This window comes from Oncorhynchus nerka, linkage group LG14 (genome assembly GCF_034236695.1).
Source record: "Oncorhynchus nerka isolate Pitt River linkage group LG14, Oner_Uvic_2.0, whole genome shotgun sequence".
Taxonomy (NCBI): domain Eukaryota; kingdom Metazoa; phylum Chordata; class Actinopteri; order Salmoniformes; family Salmonidae; genus Oncorhynchus; species Oncorhynchus nerka.
In genome coordinates this window covers 15089357-15106951 of record NC_088409.1, presented here as the reverse complement: position 1 = coordinate 15106951, position 17595 = coordinate 15089357, and the positions used below count along the sequence as shown (strand labels likewise).

The 17595-nt window shown below is 44.1% G+C and overlaps 1 protein-coding gene across 3 annotated transcripts; it reads left to right on the top strand.

Annotated features, from left to right (window-relative positions):
• The first annotated feature begins 10091 nt into the window (after positions 1-10091).
• On the top strand, positions 10092-15815 carry sp8b (sp8 transcription factor b). 3 transcript variants are annotated; one of them, XM_065027496.1, is made up of 2 exons: positions 10092-10327; positions 13305-15815. In XM_065027496.1, the coding sequence occupies exons 1-2, from the start codon at positions 10244-10246 to the stop codon at positions 14640-14642; spliced, it is 1422 nt and encodes a 473-aa protein (XP_064883568.1). In that variant the 5' UTR covers positions 10092-10243; the 3' UTR covers positions 14643-15815. The 3 variants fall into 3 exon arrangements, with proteins under 3 accessions (XP_064883568.1, XP_064883569.1, XP_064883570.1); XM_065027497.1 differs by lacking the exon at positions 10092-10327 and adding an exon at positions 12626-12768; XM_065027498.1 differs by lacking the exon at positions 10092-10327 and adding an exon at positions 12776-13063.
• Positions 15816-17595: the final 1780 nt, after the last annotated feature.

Sequence of the window (17595 nt, the reverse complement as noted above, 5' to 3'; positions counted from 1 at the left end):
TTCACTAAGTTATAGGTATTGCTTCACTAAGTCATGTGTATTTCTTCACTAAGTCATGTGTATTACTTCACTAAGTCATGTGTATTACTTCACTAAGTCATGTGTGTTACTGCACTAAGTCATGTGTATTACTGCACTAAGTCATGTGTATTAATGCACTAAGTCATGTGTGTTACTGCACTAAGTCATGTGTATTGCTTCACTAAGTTATAGGTATTGCTTCACTAAGTCATGTGTATTACTGCACTAAGTCATGTGTACTACTGCCATATACAGTATAAATAAAGTTTCTGATATGTTATTCTGTAATGCTGCCGTCAGACTCTAGTCTTTATCCCAGTAGTTGTCAACATTGATAACTGGGGGTTAGGTTGGTTTGGAGATTATACAGACCGTCACAAAGGGGGGCGACAGGCCGCATCCTCGTCCATACCCTCTGAGACTGTGGCTGCATGTGTCATCTGTTGCAAACGACCATGGGGAGCACCTCAGACACACACACACACACACACACACACACACACACACACACACACACCACACACCACACACACGCACAAACCATGTTGCGGGAAGAGACCGCAGCAGCGTGATGACATGTTAAATTACCCTGGTGATGTATAGCTTAATGAACCCCTTGTGTTGATCAGGCTCCACATTAATCAACAGCCATGAACAGATTCCCTTATTTTCTCAACGCTGCCTTGATAAACTGCATTTCATTTAACCTTGGACAGCAACTTTAATAGCTTCCACAGGACAACTGTCAATACTTTCCTGGGTGTACAGTGATTAAATTGCAGGGCGAGAAGTGGGTCCCAGCTTCCTCCTCATACTCATCCCTCTATCCTCTCCCCTTCCTCCCTCCCCACCCCCCTTTACTTCAAATCACAGTTTGTATTTCCACAGTCTGCATGTGTAGGTGCCACGTGAAGTGAAAACAGAAAACAGACATTTCGTGAAATCATCAAAATAATCCAAAGATGTGCATTGTGGGTTTCTCTTTGACACATAAATGACGTTGTCATTCTAGCAACAGCCCATGAACATGACATGAATGTATTACGCCCAAAGGAGTGAAAGAAAGCCAGCGAAACCTGTTAATGTTTTGGCAACCTACAAGACTGTGTTGCTGGGGTTACAAACCAACCTCACAGTTTATGTTTCTCTCAGCAAAGAAAAACATTGCTCCAAAATACCCCACACCACTTTGCTATTCTTCAAAGACGAAACAACACCAGACATATTGGCTGCCACGGCAACACATATCCTTGTAGAGAAAATATAGATGTGCACCAGGATATGCTGTTTAAAAAGCACTGAAGCCAAAGATATTGACGCCAGTAGCCTTAGCCCAGTGGCTTTAGCCCAGTAGCCTTAGCCCAGTAGCCTTAGCCCAGTGGCCTTAGCCCAGCGGCCTTGGCCCAGTGGCCTTAGCCCAGTAGCCTTAGCCCAGCAGCCTTAGCCCAGTAGCCTTAGCCCAGTAGCCTTAGCCCAGTGGCCTTAGCCCAGCGGCCTTAGCCCAGCGGCCTTAGCCCAGCGGCCTTAGCCCAGTAGCCTTAGCCCAGTAGCCTTAGCCCAGCAGCCTTAGCCCAGTAGCCTTAGCCCAGTAGCCTTAGCCCAGTAGCCTTAGCCCAGTGGCCTTAGCCCAGTAGCCTTAGCCCAGTAGCCTTAGCCCAGTCCTAGTGATTTTCAGAGGCATCCACCACCCTTGTCAATTGAGCAGAAATGATCAGCCTGGAGAGGCATGCTAGCTGATTAAAACCAATTGTCAGGGAAGGGAAGGACGAGGCAACCTCTTTACTGCATGATGAACTAACTACATGGAAGCAGACAATCTCCCCCCTCAGGGAAATCACTCCAGGTCTTAATTAAAGCATTGTGTTTTCGCTCAGTTTTCTGTATTATCACCACGTGTACGTACTTGAGAGAAGAATAAGGACGTTACCTGGAAACTAAGACATCAGATGAAGAGAGATGACAGCAGAGGACCGGCCCTGTTGTCTGTCAATGTAGGATAATAGAGAGGTGAAATGTTTAGTACACATTCAGTAACTAAAACTGAATAATGTTCTGGAAATGTGATAATTGTGTCACTGCTCACTCCCTCATACTAGAATATGTTCACAGGTTGTAACAATTGATCCTCCGTCACAATAGAATATGTTCACAGATTGGAAACTTTCATCCAATGTTCTGGAAAGATTGACTTACCTGAAACGTGTGTGACATGGCGTTTCACAAGTCTATTATCACGTCCACAACATTGTTTCCCTGCCGTGCTGCAGCTCTAAAGTCACCACTAAGGCAATGTGAACATCATTGTTGATATCGATTCATTGGCTACAGTTCACAAGTATAAAGAACCTACCCATTGGGGCAAAAATTGGGTGAATCAATGTTGTTTCCACATCATTTCAACACAAACATTTTATGCAGCCACTGCCAGCTAGCCTACTTCAGCAGTACTGTATCATTTTAATCATTTTAGTCAATAAGATTCTTGCTACGTAAGCTTAACTTTCTGAACATTTGAGACGTGTAGTCCACTTGTCATTCCAATCTCCTTTGCATTAGCGTAGCCTCTTCTGTAGCCTGTCAACTATGTGTCTGTCTATCCCTGTTCTCTCCTCTCTGCACAGACCATACAAACGCTCCACACCGCGTGGCCGCGGCCACCCTAATCTGGTGGTCCCAGCGCGCACGACCCACGTGGAGTTCCAGGTCTCCGGTAGCCTCTGGAACTGCCGATCTGCGGCCAACAAGGCAGAGTTCATCTCAGCCTATGCCTCCCTCCAGTCCCTCGACTTCTTGGCACTGACGGAAACATGGATCACCACAGATAACACTGCTACTCCTACTGCTCTCTCTTCGTCCGCCCACGTGTTCTCGCACACCCCGAGAGCTTCTGGTCAGCGGGGTGGTGGCACCGGGATCCTCATCTCTCCCAAGTGGTCATTCTCTCTTTCTCCCCTTACCCATCTGTCTATCGCCTCCTTTGAATTCCATGCTGTCACAGTTACCAGCCCTTTCAAGCTTAACATCCTTATCATTTATCGCCCTCCAGGTTCCCTCGGAGAGTTCATCAATGAGCTTGATGCCTTGATAAGCTCCTTTCCTGAGGACGGCTCACCTCTCACAGTTCTGGGCGACTTTAACCTCCCCACGTCTACCTTTGACTCATTCCTCTCTGCCTCCTTCTTTCCACTCCTCTCCTCTTTTGACCTCACCCTCTCACCTTCCCCCCTACTCACAAGGCAGGCAATACGTCGACCTCATCTTTACTAGATGCTGTTCTTCCACTAACCTCATTGCAACTCCCCTCCAAGTCTCCGACCACTACCTTGTATCCTTTTCCCTCTCGCTCTCATCCAACACTTCCCACACTGCCCCCACTCGGATGGTATCGCGCCGTCCCAACCTTCGCTCTCTCTCCCCCGCTACTCTCTCCTCTTCCATCCTATCATCTCTTCCCTCTGCTCAAACCTTCTCCAACCTATCTCCTGATTCTGCCTCCTCAACCCCTCCTCTCCTCCCTTTCTGCATCCTTTGACTCTCTATGTCCCCTATCCTCCAGGCCGGCTCGGTCCTCCCCTCCCGCTCCGTGGCTCGACGACTCATTGCGAGCTCACAGAACAGGGCTCCAGGCAGCCGAGCGGAAATGGAGGAAAACTCGCCTCCCTGCGGACCTGGCATCCTTTCACTCCCTCCTCTCTACATTTTCCTCTTCTGTCTCTGCTGCTAAAGCCACTTTCTACCACTCTAAATTCCAAGCATCTGCCTCTAACCCTAGGAAGCTCTTTGCCACCTTCTCCTCCCTCCTGAATCCTCCTCCCCTCCCCCTCCTCCCTCTCTGCAGATGACTTCGTCAACCATTTTGAAAAGAAGGTCGACGACATCCGATCCTCGTTTGCTAAGTCAAACGACACCGCTGGTTCTGCTCACACTGCCCTACCCTGTGCTCTGACCTCTTTCTCCCCTCTCTCTCCAGATGAAATCTCGCGTCTTGTGACGGCCGGCCGCCCAACAACCTGCCCGCTTGACCCTATCCCCTCCTCTCTTCTCCAGACCATTTCCGGAGACCTTCTCCCTTACCTCACCTCGCTCATCAACTCATCCCTGACCGCTGGCTACGTCCCTTCCGTCTTCAAGAGAGCGAGAGTTGCACCCTTCTGAAAAAACCTACACTCGATCCCTCCGATGTCAACAACTACAGACCAGTATCCCTTCTTTCTTTTCTCTCCAAAACTCTTGAACGTGCCGTCCTTGGCCAGCTCTCCCGCTATCTCTCTCAGAATGACCTTCTTGATCCAAATCAGTCAGGTTTCAAGACTAGTCATTCAACTGAGACTGCTCTTCTCTGTATCACGGAGGCGCTCCGCACTGCTAAAGCTAACTCTATCTCCTCTGCTCTCATCCTTCTAGACCTATCGGCTGCCTTCCATACTGTGAACCATCAGATCCTCCTCTCCACCCTCTCCGAGTTGGGCATCTCCGGCGCGGCCCACGCTTGGATTGCGTCCTACCTGACAGGTCGCTCCTACCAGGTGGCGTGGCGAGAATCTGTCTCCTCACCACGCGCTCTCACCACTGGCGTCCCCCAGGGCTCTGTTCTAGGCCCTCTCCTATTCTCGCTATACACCAAGTCACTTGGCTCTGTCATAACCTCACATGGTCTCTCCTATCATTGCTATGCAGACGACACACAATTAATCTTCTCCTTTCCCCTTCTGATGACCAGGTGGCGAATCGCATCTCTGCATGTCTGGCAGACATATCAGTGTGGATGACGGATCACCACCTCAAGCTGAACCTCGGCAAGACGGAGCTGCTCTTCCTCCCGGGAAGGACTGCCCGTTCCATGATCTCGCCATCACGGTTGACAACTCCATTGTGTCCTCCTCCCAGAGCGCTAAGAACCTTGGCGTGATCCTGGACAACACCCTGTCGTTCTCAACTAACATCAAGGCGGTGGCCCGTTCCTGTAGGTTCATGCTCTACAACATCCGCAGAGTACGACCCTGCCTCACACAGGAAGCGGCGCAGGTCCTAATCCAGGCACTTGTCATCTCCCGTCTGGATTACTGCAACTCGCTGTTGGCTGGGCTCCCTGCCTGTGCCATTAAACCCTTACAACTCATCCAGAACGCCGCAGCCCGTCTGGTGTTCAACCTTCCCAAGTTCTCTCACGTCACCCCGCTCCTCCGCTCTCTCCACTGGCTTCCAGTTGAAGCTCGCATCCGCTACAAGACCATGGTGCTTGGCTACGGAGCTGTGAGGGGAACAGCACCTCAGTACCTCCAGGCTCTGATCAGGCCCTACACCCAAACAAGGGCACTGCGTTCATCCACCTCTGGCCTGCTCGCCTCCCTACCACTGAGGAAGTACAGTTCCCGCTCAGCCCAGTCAAAACTGTTCGCTGCTCTGGCCCCCCAATGGTGGAACAAACTCCCTCACGACGCCAGGACAGCGGAGTCAATCACCACCTTCCGGAGACACCTGAAACCCCACCTCTTTAAGGAATACCTAGGATAGGATAAAGTAATCCTTCACCCCTCCCCCCTTAAAAGATTTAGATGCACTATTGTAAAGTGGCTGTTCCACTGGATGTCATAAGGTGAACGCACCAATTTGTAAGTCGCTCTGGATAAGAGCGTCTGCTAAATGACTTAAATGTAAATGTAAATGTGATGACGTAAGGTAATTTCGTATGTTTTTCACCCAACTTTTAACCTAAATCCAACAGCATGACATTTTTGATTGTTTTTTTTGGGGTTGTTTTCGTGTCAACTAATGTTTCATTAGTTGACAACTCAACCAAATGTAAATCAAAACTAAACGTTGATGTCTGTGCCCAGTGGGTAACTAAGTACTTTCTAAGCTAGCCATACTTCATCCCCCATCCGTTCCGTTCAGTGAACTAACAAAACAAAGTCATGTGTATCTATTGTGTTCCATGGGTGACGTAACAAGGAAAGCAAACATTTCTCTCCTCTCGCTCGCCTTCTCCACCCACACTTGAGAGGTGATGGGCGAACACACAGACTTCCATTATTATCCCACACGGACAGAATGCCTGCAGGAGGATAATTAGAGAAAGTTGAAGGGCCAGGGCTAATCCTAGGTACTTGACTCTGTATGCCTGCCTTCCTCCCTCTCCTCCAGCCCGCCTGTCTCTTAGGCTGCCGCTCACACAGACAAAGTGTAATGCTTCGGCTCGCTGAATGCCAATAAGAGGACCTCGTGGCCTGCAGACGCACTAGTCGAACCAAATGGCAGCACAATATACTGTAAACTGCCTTATTCCTGGACGCGTCTCAGACACAGCAATCTATCGCTCCAGTCATGTACCAAACACACAGCTACTAGACATAGAAAAGAGTGAACGAGGCGTTATCAGCTAGGCCAACAGTTAATCAGGACTCGCTATGGGGATAATGCAACCACTTTGTATCTATCGTAGATGGCCAGTCATTTGCGTGAACTGTGAAGCGTATGTCAAATCAGAAGAAAACAGTAACTTCACGCTGAACACACTACTGGAGAAGATGTCTGAGTGTCTCTCAACAATGATACGTATTGATCCCAAAGTGAGAGTGAAACACACAGGCAGCTTGGGGATCAACAGCACGTGGCTTCATAGATAATCATTATTATTATATCATATACTGTATGTATGGACCATACAGCCAACATTAAAGCCTAAATACGACCTCAAAGTAGCAACTAAACTTCCATAATGTCTCTTTTGTTCCTTCTGTTCCTTGTCCCTTGGTTCCTACAGTTGGATCTGGGCCTACATGCCTAACAGCCCAAGCAGCTGGAGACGTGCATCTAGGCTGATGTACATAGTCCCAGTGACAGACAGGTGTTAAGAGTGATCATTAGCACACCATCACTGCCGTCATGGACTTACAGCCTCCCCCAGCCTTCACTTCAGCCTCTGGGGACATGTGTTGTTTAGCGTACAATTAGCTTGATATTATACATAGGACCAATTATGTCCATGTAAATTACCCAGTAGCTCTCTTGGTGTTGAATCTTTTCCCTGTAAACTTAGAAACGGACTGCGTTGCGTCAGCAACACCTGTGCAGGGAACCGAGAATAAGGTTCTGTTGTGGCTTGTTAAAACTCTAAAAATAGAACCATGGAGCTAACTAGTACATGGTCCGCAAGGAAGTAAAGCATGTATTAACTATCAACTATATTCCATTACCTAACTATTACATTGCCAAAGAAAAGCTCTTTTTAAAAATGAAACCTAAAACATTTTATTACACTATTTCCCACCTCCAAAAAAAGCTAAGATAAAAGGAGGATAAAAAGCCTTTGGAGGCCCCAGCCCCAATCCATTCATCCCTGAACCAAAGAGGTCCCGCTAGACAACACCGCCAGCAGCTGGCTGATCGATATGTCACAAAAGATCAGAGGTTAAGGCAGTCAAAAGATTGTTAACTAGCCATTTTATCTGCCAGACATTTATATCATTGTTTATGGTCCAGTGCTTCTCTTCAGTACCGGCCATGCTGCACACCTGTGCCTGGAACACTATGAGGGAACACTATTTTCCCACTGTTGATGACCTCCTGGCCTGGCCCAGAAAGCCTGCCTGCCACACCACTCTCTCTCTGAAGTGACATCCCAGATAAAGTAGATTACTTCAAAACGTGTAAAAAATAAATAAAGAGAGTTGCACGCTCTCTAAAATCTCCCAATACTGTAATGGATAAACACCAGAGTTTCAGCACACAGTGTCTTGTTCAGAGTTTGTTTACATGAAAACAAACATTTTGCATGTCTTTGAGAGCTTTTAAAAATAGAATCATTATGATAGCTTTGCTTGGTTTTTGAGGATTCTAGCTACAGTTTCAATTTTATTTCTTAACAATGTCTTCAAGTTGTCTGATGTCTGTAATGGCTATACGTAGGTAAATCTAGCCAAACCGTGATAAGATATTTAGGAGCTTTTAAATCTCTTCTGAGCGGAGCACCACCCACTGATACTAATTTACTGACACAGAGTTGGATGGGATGTGAAAGCCACTGAAATAAACTGAAATAAACTCAATTACACTGTATGTTGCATCGTTGCATGACACTGTGATTATAAAGTATATTTACTCTCAATCAAAATATGGTCATCTTCGTCACCCATTGTGTGTGTGTGTGTGTGTGTGTGTGTGTGTGTGTGTGTGTGTGTGTGTGTGATACTCGAGTGCAACTGTCTATACATGCATGTGAGTATCTCTGCGCATGTGTGTATGTGTTTCTATGTGTTTATGTGTGTATGTGTTTCTATGTGTTTATGTGTGTATGCATCTCTGAACCACAACAGTATGCTGTGTAACACATGGGTTTGTTTGCTGCCCCGACTCTGTCTCTGTCTCTGTCTCTCTGTGTCCCTGGCTCTCTGTGTCCCTGGCTCTCTGTGTCCCTGTCTCTCTGTGTCCCTGGCTCTCTGTGTCACTGGCTCTCTGTGTCCCTGGCTCTGTCCATCTGTATGCATTCCAAATGGCATCCTTTTTCCTATAGGGCTCTGGTCAAAAGTAGTGCACTATATAGGGAATAAGGTGCTATTTGGAACACACAACCTCTGTGTCCCTGCTGGCTTGCTGGGAGAGGGGAGGCCCTCAGTGAGTGTGGCTCACCCAGGCGGAGACAGGCTTCCTGCACATCCTTTGTCACACCATTTGGGCCCTTGTGTCTGTGGCTCCCCTGCTTCAGACCTACTTGGCAGCTCACAGGGCAGACAGACATCTGCTCCTCCTAACCTCCTGCATGGTGAACAGAGAGGAGAGGAGAGGAGAGGAGAGGAGAGGTGGGAACCACCACTAGCCCACACCAGCAGTCAGTCAGTCAAAAACACTTGTGTCCCCATATCCTGTTCTGTCACTTGAGTTAACACCATGCTATAGATATGATCACATCTATGGGCAGAGTGAGTAACAATAGTGGAATAGTGGAGCCACTCAAACACACTGTCCTGAAATCCTATTATGTCACTTGAGATATATTGCATAAAACAACATATCATAGGCTACGTATGGCAGGGTTGAAACATGGGTTTGATAGGCATCTGTAAGCTACCCTAGGACACTCAACTCTTTATTTCTCTTCATTTAACATGAGGTGGTGCCCCTAAACCCACAAACAATGGTTTCGTTTTTGTCATTCTTCCAAGACAATTATTTGCATGGTTTTATGCAAAGATCTAATTTCACCGTGATAAGTCGACTAATTGCTGTGGCAAGCCTCAACCTGCAGTTTACTTCTGAGCATGGATCTCAGCAGTAAGACCCTGAGATGATCAAGTTGCTTTGTAAATCACCACATTTAGAGTAAAGTTCGCCATCCCTTTCATCTGGCTACTTCCCCCTCAGACTCTCCGTCCCTTCATTTTCTATGCAGAATAATTGTAAAGAAGACAATATTGAGCACATTTTGTTCGTGCTCAGCGGCCCTGAATAACACGGTCATTATGGCGGTGAAAGCGACAGGTTTGGAGTTTGATTTCATGATGGTAATATAGTCCATGCGTGTAGGAGAAAGAAAGCCCTAAATGGGGACATCTGTTCAATGTGACGTACAGTTAGTGGGGAGACAGGCGATCAGAAAGAACAACCTGGCCCGGCCTCACCATATGAACTCAGGCCAACCCACCCTCACTGTGACTGGAAGGTTTATGGGAGAGAGTCTGTGCGCACAAATTGCCGACAAAGGGAATTGTTTTAATTGTAAAATCCGGATGGGTAAAACCACCCTAGTAAACATGTGAAAGTCAACTGACGATTTGGAAGTGTCCAATCTCTCTCTACCATCAGTGATGTAGTTGTCCATCAGTGACATGTTGAAACATGTTGCATGGGGAACTGTGATCTTGCTGACCTATCAAATCAGCCTGCTTGATAATACAACCCAGCAATTTGTCAATGTGACATACCATGGTTTCCACACATGGGGACTTGTTTATAAAGATAACCTCTCCATCTTTCTCCATCATAGAAAAACGCAGCATCACATGTTTACATCCCTTATGTTAGCTCTCATACCTACCTGGGATATTTAGGTAAGCACGTGACTGCGCAACCTTGTCAGTTGGCTTGAACACATGTTGTGATTAGACCACCGGTGGACGAGCAAGCCTCTCTCTCCTCAGTTATTCCTAATTAAACGCAATTCCCAAAGTACCATTTATCTTGCAGGAGACAGGGTCTACTGTTGTACCGCCTGCGGGTGGAGGGGATGCAGCGCTGCGCTCAGCCTCGTGCACTACAGACAGAAACATCGAGGGTCAATCGATATCAATATGGCGCCGAGTGGAGCACGGTATGTAAGCCTCTATCTAGGCTACACATTGTATTTTTCAAATAATTTAGTGTATCTCTTTAACGTTTTTGGACTTTTTGTTGTTGTTGTCGTCATTTGACCTAAATAGTTTAGGGAGAAATGACGTCAACTAATCAACTGATTGAGTTCTAGTATAGCGTGTAGTTCTATCCTTATGGAAACTCTGGATTGTTTTGTATGGTTATCATAAATGTTAAATAGCATATTAGTGAGTTTTAAGTTTAACATTGGAGACCCAGTTTTCCCGAAATTATAAGCTAAATGAATGAGTTGCATTAATTAATCTACAGGCAAGTTTTACAAATCTAAAGTTTGATTTATTTTCAAAGGTTTCTATTTCAATATTTGCAGAAATCACAGTCAATAATAACCAATGATAAAATGTAAAACTGAGCTGTGAAGAACTCAAAAGACGTGTTTTTAACATAGGCCTACTACAATTGTTAAACTATTTCTACGGTTATTGAATGAACACGAGAAATGATTATGTCAATATTAGGCTGGTACATAGACATGACACAGCACAACTGTTACTTAGGCGATATCAACGACATGTATAGTAATAATTTTTAGTCCAATGTTCTCTGTTACTTAGCCTAGATATTTATTTATTTCATATTTTGTTTTTCCAGCACTATGGACACATTTTGACTGCACCTTGTTCGCTCTAGCAGCGTAAATTAAATCCAAAAAGCTGTTGACCAATCGAAGAAACAGAGGAATTAATCAGATAGTCCATCTATCACACAGTGTAATAAAGGAAGCGACATGGGTTAGGCAGATGATGTGATGAATAATCCCTGGTCGTTTTAATTAACTTTTCGCTGTCTTGTAATGACCAAGCTGGTCAACAGACCCGGTCAATAAGCATGTTAATATCAAACATATAAAACTACGCATGATTAAAAACCTCCTGCGTTATTAAATTTGAAATTCAAATGAAATTTATGCTGCCAATGCACATTGCATGCTAATATAGCGAGGGGAAGAGAGGGAGAGAATGATAGAGAGAGAGAGAGAGAGAGAGAGAGATGGGGAGAGCGACAGGGGAAAATGAGAGAGAGAGTTGTTATGGCCTTCAAGTCCCTGTTATGTAACGAACGGAAGCTATTATTATTATTATGTGCATGTACTCAGCTACATGGGCTCATAACAGTTGAGATGTGATGGAACATATTCGATATTATCAAAATAGTTTTTAATTTTATATTTGATCGAATGTGTAAGATCCGCAAAGGCTGTACGAAAACAGACAGAAATGTGCATTGTATCGTTGTAATGCGCCTGTAGGCTACACTGTTTAATCTAAGATCCCATTGATTAATTATCAACGATATAATGAGGCTACACAGATCTCACCTGGACACACAAAACAGGGAAAGGTAAGAATGATTCAATTAAATGAAGCTAATTTCCTTTTATTTGAGATGTGGTCTGTTCTCCTTTATGCCTCCTCCATCTCTCTTTCTACCCACACACACACACACACACACACACACACACACACACACACACAGTGTAACTCCGTGGACTGATGTACCAATGTAAACGAACTAGCTAAATGAAGTGTATAATTATTTTGTCATACTATGAAGTTAATGATAAAGTCAGTCATCTATTTTCTGGAATGCAGTGCATTATAGTTTTAATCAAAATTGTCAAAATAATTGAATGCAATTACAGTAAAGTGACATTTTCAAAAAAGGTAATATTGGTCCTGCATGTGAAAACAGTGGCGTCTTTTGTAGGCTTCATAATCGTTGTTCGCATGAATTACTTAAAAGTAATGACAACAACATGAATGTAAAACTTCGAAGGGAAATACGCCACAGAAGGTTAGCTAAGACATCTGTGTCCTCCATGTAACACTGGTAGAAAGTGAAGCAAAAGCTTTGAAAAAAGGGATTGAAAATCTCCTAAATAGTCATATACGAATGTTTGATACCACTGTAATAACCACAAAATATAAATAACAATAACAACAACAACGAATAATAACCTAATAACAATCATTACGATAACAATAAATAATAGCACAAGTAGTCTCATTTTAATCGTAAATAAATACAATTCCCAAATTTCCTCTTTCAAATTTGAATAAGTAATTATTTTCACTCTCATTTAACTTTACCTTCTTCCGTTCTTTTATTATGAAGAGGGTGGTGAAGGGGTGGAGAGCTGTCTGAAGTAGTCTACTGATGACCTCACGTTAGAATGTGGCAGTGTGGTGGAACAGAGGCGCTGATTGGTCGCCCGTGTCACAGCGGTACTTCAAAGCCGGAGAGGACCTACAATTGTGGTGGAATGGGCGGAACACATCATTGTATTGCACACCTCTAAAAAAACACTGCTGTGATTCATAAATATAAAAAGATCCTCTGAGGAGGGCACTTTTTGTGATGGCAACTTCACTTCTAGGGGTGAGTCTAAGGGGTTTCTTGCTGGTTTAATTAGTTATTTTATTGTCCAGCGGAGGGGATTAACATTGCTTCCGTCACACTAGGAAAGACAGTTCGTTGATTATGTTTTAAGCAAGTGGGTCACGAGTAAAAAGCTGAGATTCATTTCGCAACGACAGAGAGACGCGCGCGGGATATAACTTTCTACTGATGTGCACAAGACGCGCATGTTGTTGTACATGTGTCATATGTAACGTCATTTAATAGTTTTGTTATAGCTACATTTTGGTGCGTTCTATTTCATCTCAGTCTACAGGTATGTTATGACTCTGTTATGACTTGGAAAAGATGCCTGTTTAAACTGTCCCGCTAGTTGGCCTATTGCAAATGGAAATAGTTTACAAAGTAGCTTTTGCATTAGCACGGAATGAACTTTTCACCGACCAAATAATCATTGTTATTGTAGCCTACTATAGGAAAGGCTATTAGGCACCAACTGGCCAAGCAAACAGAAAGGTTCGTTATCGATATCAACATGTTGTTTCTTGTCATTTCAGGAGGAGCCGAGGCTAGGATCGACTCCTTTAGCCATGTTGGCTGCGACATGCAACAAGATAGGGAGTCCGAGCCCATCACCATCCTCCATTTCGGATAATTCTTCATCTTTTGGGAAAGGCTTCCACCCGTGGAAGCGAGCCACCGCCAGCAGCTGCAGCCTTGGGTCCGGCCTGTCCGGTTTTGGAGTGTCCCGTAACGGAGCTGGTCTATCGGACTCGTTTGGCACCAACAGCTCTCCCGGTTCCAGTGCCTTCTCCCTAACGTCCGGCAACTCATCCACGCCCCACTTTGGAAACGACTATTCTGTATTTCAGGCCTCCGTTACAAACAGTTCTCAAGAACCCAGCCATCAGCCCGTCTTCATTTCCAAGGTGCACTCCTCAGTGGACAGTCTGCAAGGCATCTACCCGAGAATGAGCGTTGCACATCCGTACGAGTCCTGGTTCAAGTCATCCCATCATGGTATCCCCACAGGAGAGGTTGGCACCACCGGCGCGTCTGCATGGTGGGATGTGGGAGCGGGTTGGATTGATGTTCAGAACCCGAGTGGAGCAGCTCTACAGTCCTCGTTGCACTCCGGTGGACTCCAGACATCGTTACACTCTCCTTTAGGGGGCTACAATTCCGATTACTCCAGCCTAAGTCACTCAGCCTTCAGTACAAGTCCCTCTCCACACCTTTTGACAACCGGACAACACCTGATGGACGGTTACAAGCCGGTGTTATCCTCTTATCCGGACTCCAGTCCGTCTCCATTAGGCGGAGCAGGGGGGAATATGTTATCTGGGGGGCCAACGGCCTCTCTAGCGGGGTCTCCCCGGTCCTCCGCACGGCGCTACTCTGGCAGAGCCACCTGCGACTGTCCCAACTGTCAGGAGTCGGAAAGGCTGGGGCCGGCAGGAGCAAGTCTGCGGAGGAAAGGGCTCCATAGCTGTCACATTCCGGGTTGTGGAAAGGTTTACGGCAAAACGTCGCACCTCAAGGCGCACTTGAGGTGGCACACCGGAGAGAGACCGTTTGTGTGTAACTGGCTGTTTTGCGGGAAGAGGTTTACGCGCTCTGATGAGCTCCAGCGACACTTGCGCACGCACACCGGGGAGAAAAGATTCGCCTGTCCCGTCTGCAACAAGAGGTTTATGCGGAGCGACCATCTGAGTAAACACGTAAAGACTCACAGCGCCGGGGGCTCCGCCGGGTCTGGCTCTGGCAGCGGGGGAAAGAGGGGAAGCGATACCGACAGTGAGCACAGTGCACCGGGGAGCCCTCGATGCCATTCCCCCGACCTGTTGCAAGCTCCCGAATCTACCCCGGGAACGGGAAACGAACGGCCTTTCTAAACTCTCTCGACTAAGTATAATATCTGAGAAAAACATATGATCTGAGGGAAATGGCTAAACTACAGTGGACATACGTCGAGTATGCGTAATTATGCTAATGTGTGCAAGTTGAGTTAATCAAGTGATTTAGACTACTGATCAAATGATATCTCCTAGTAGCCTATTGATGACGTGGGGTGGGTGTACAGGTCAAATACAGTACTGGTAAAGTAATCCTGAAGGCACACTGGAACACTGGGGCACAATGTAAACACATCAGTGTTCTTCTAACGCACAGACTGATCCAACCCGGGAGGCCTATACTTTGGTGTATGTACCCTTTTGAGTGTTTTTACGCAACATGGTTATTACATGGGTATTACAATAAGCAAGAAATAGACAACGTTGTTCTATCACTTGGTGATAATATGTGTCCTGCAATATCGTGTTACTGATGTGCTGACGTACTTTTATTCAAAACCAAACTGTGGCACTTTATTAGCCTGTTGAACACTGAAATGATCAGTACGCGTCCTTTTCGGCGGCTCATTTGTAAGGACAAATCACTGTAGCTGTTTATGTGCGGTGATCCACGTTTTCTTTATGTCCTGATCTACCCTATCGAACACATCACCTGTTTATTATTAATAATGGACGAAAAGTTATGTCACCCGTTGGTTAAACGCTCCACGGATAATATCAGAAAGAGCCTGTCCAAGTTTGTAATGAATACTTCCATTTCACGTCACTGCAAGGCTGTATATAATGAGAAATGTAATAGCCTAGAAAAGTATTCCGCACCAATGTAAAGGTGAGTTATGTATTTGTCCATGAGACGATTTTGTATAGTCATTTCTAGTTGTACATTTGGCTCTAGTAAATATCTGAACATGTACGGAAGTGTATTTTGACATTATTGTTTTATTTTGTTTTGTTTGTTTGTCAGGATATAAAAAATGTTATTGTCGGGAGTTATATTTAACCACGAGTTTTACTTGTATTTCTGAGTCTTTTAATAGACGCACTTTGAATTTATTTGTAAGAAGATTTCGAAATCATTCACTGTTTATTATTCTCATCTTTTAATTTAAGTAAGCATGTTGTAAAGTGACGTTAAATTCACAAGCATAATTTCTCAGAGACTGGCTTTCTAATTTAAGCCACTCAATAAAGTCGGTATGGATTCAGAATCAATTCGTTTAGACTGAGTTTGTTTGCTTCCTAATTGAAATTGAACACGTCATTGGCACAGTCGACAAAGCTATTCTCTGCCATTTAGAAGTAGGCTAAAATTGTTACTGGTAGAGCCCATCCAAAATGTTGCTATGCTGTGGCAATTTCATAAATAGTTGACATAGGCCGATGCTGCACATTCATTTTTATGTACAATTACAAGTTCATTCAATCAAATGTCGTTGATTCTCCGATCTGCTGCTTCTTAAACAAATAAGAAAGTTCAAACAAACTATTTAATAGAACATATTATTTCATCAGAATTTCATAGCTTAAACCATAGGTTTAGTTTTTCTTAATAAATTAGTATTAGCGCTGAGCTTTCTTTCTGTGACGTTTTACATCCAGATGTGCAAAACATTTTATATAAAAACAAATACAATTCTAAATTCTAAGTTATTACGGATGGGCAATTATAATAAAAGTATATAGAAAATTGTGTCAAGCAGGTGACGTTTCCACGCCAAGATACGTGTCTGACAGTTTGGGTAGTTTGAGTAAACGAACATCCACATTAATAACAAACATTTTAGCTGGATTGCATGACCATGTTTGAAAAATAAATACTGTAACTACTATTTTAAGTATTATAATTTTCTTGTGGCCCTATCTCATTTTCTGAACATAAAAGCTCGCGTCCAGATAAAGAAAATGCTGCGTGCTTAAAACCTGTTCCATATTTGGTTGCAAATGTAACGTGTCACTTTTAGAAATAGACAGAAGTAGTTTCTTTCTAATATGTATAAGTTTACAGCACTTGTTAATTTGCCATAAGGTAATATGTATAGGATGTTATTAATATCAGCGGTATTCAAACAAAACCAAAAATAAAATGGGCAAAAGTCGGATGGAAAAGTTGAGGCGCAAAACTTTTGTAGATCCGTCAAATAATTTCCATCATAATACTTATTATATTTATTGTAGTGCAAAACTTCTTTAGAGCCACAAAATTATTCCCACGAAATAATATATTATATTTATTGCTTAAAAACAACTATAGCCTGTCTATAGTATATATTTGAGTAATCTCGGCAACAGAACCAAATCAGCTACTGGATTTGGGAAACAGTGCAGCGGTGCATGTTTCACCTGCTGTGGGAAAAATGTAGGCTACGTTAATATATAAAACTCTTAGAACTCTTAATAAAACAATTATGTAACGAAGTGAATACATTGGCAAAGAATAATACATGTCTCCCAAAATGTTTTAGGTTGACTTGACTGAGAAGGGCATGTACGATAGGGATAACTGGTTCAACGCTTCATGTTGGGCCTTTTGAAATAGGCCGACATCGTTTAACACCAAGCCTGGGACTATCGCGATTTTATAATTTTACGATTTTGATGACAAACAAAAATATTTTAACGTGTTTTTTAAAATAATTTTCTTATGGCCAGCTGTAGACTATTATTTCTGATTGAATTCGGGAGGTTGAATTCAATTCAATTAATGTTGCCGGGGTGCAAGATAAGAAATGTTACCTTTACACCATTTTTGGGGGGAATGTAAACCAAATAAGATCATTTCCATAACACTAGACTAAAACGACGTGGTCATATATTTCTACAATTATGCCACCTAGTGTTATTTAAACCTTATTTTACAGTTGGAAAACAAGTGTCCTTTTTACCGAAGTTAGCCGTGGTTGGAGATAGGCCTATTTCAAATGCCGCTAAATGTAGCCTCAATCGAATTGAAGTCTTTTGGAAGTTCTACTACCCCACTAACGTGTTTCATTGG

Bases quoted from the DNA above. Each gene is read 5' to 3' on its own strand.
- sp8b (XM_065027496.1), top strand. From the start codon at position 10,244: ATGCAGCGCTGCGCTCAGCCTCGTGCACTACAGACAGAAACATCGAGG. The intron at 10,328-13,304 runs GTATGTAAGCCT...TTGTCATTTCAG, and splicing joins ATGGCGCCGAGTGGAGCACG to GAGGAGCCGAGGCTAGGATC.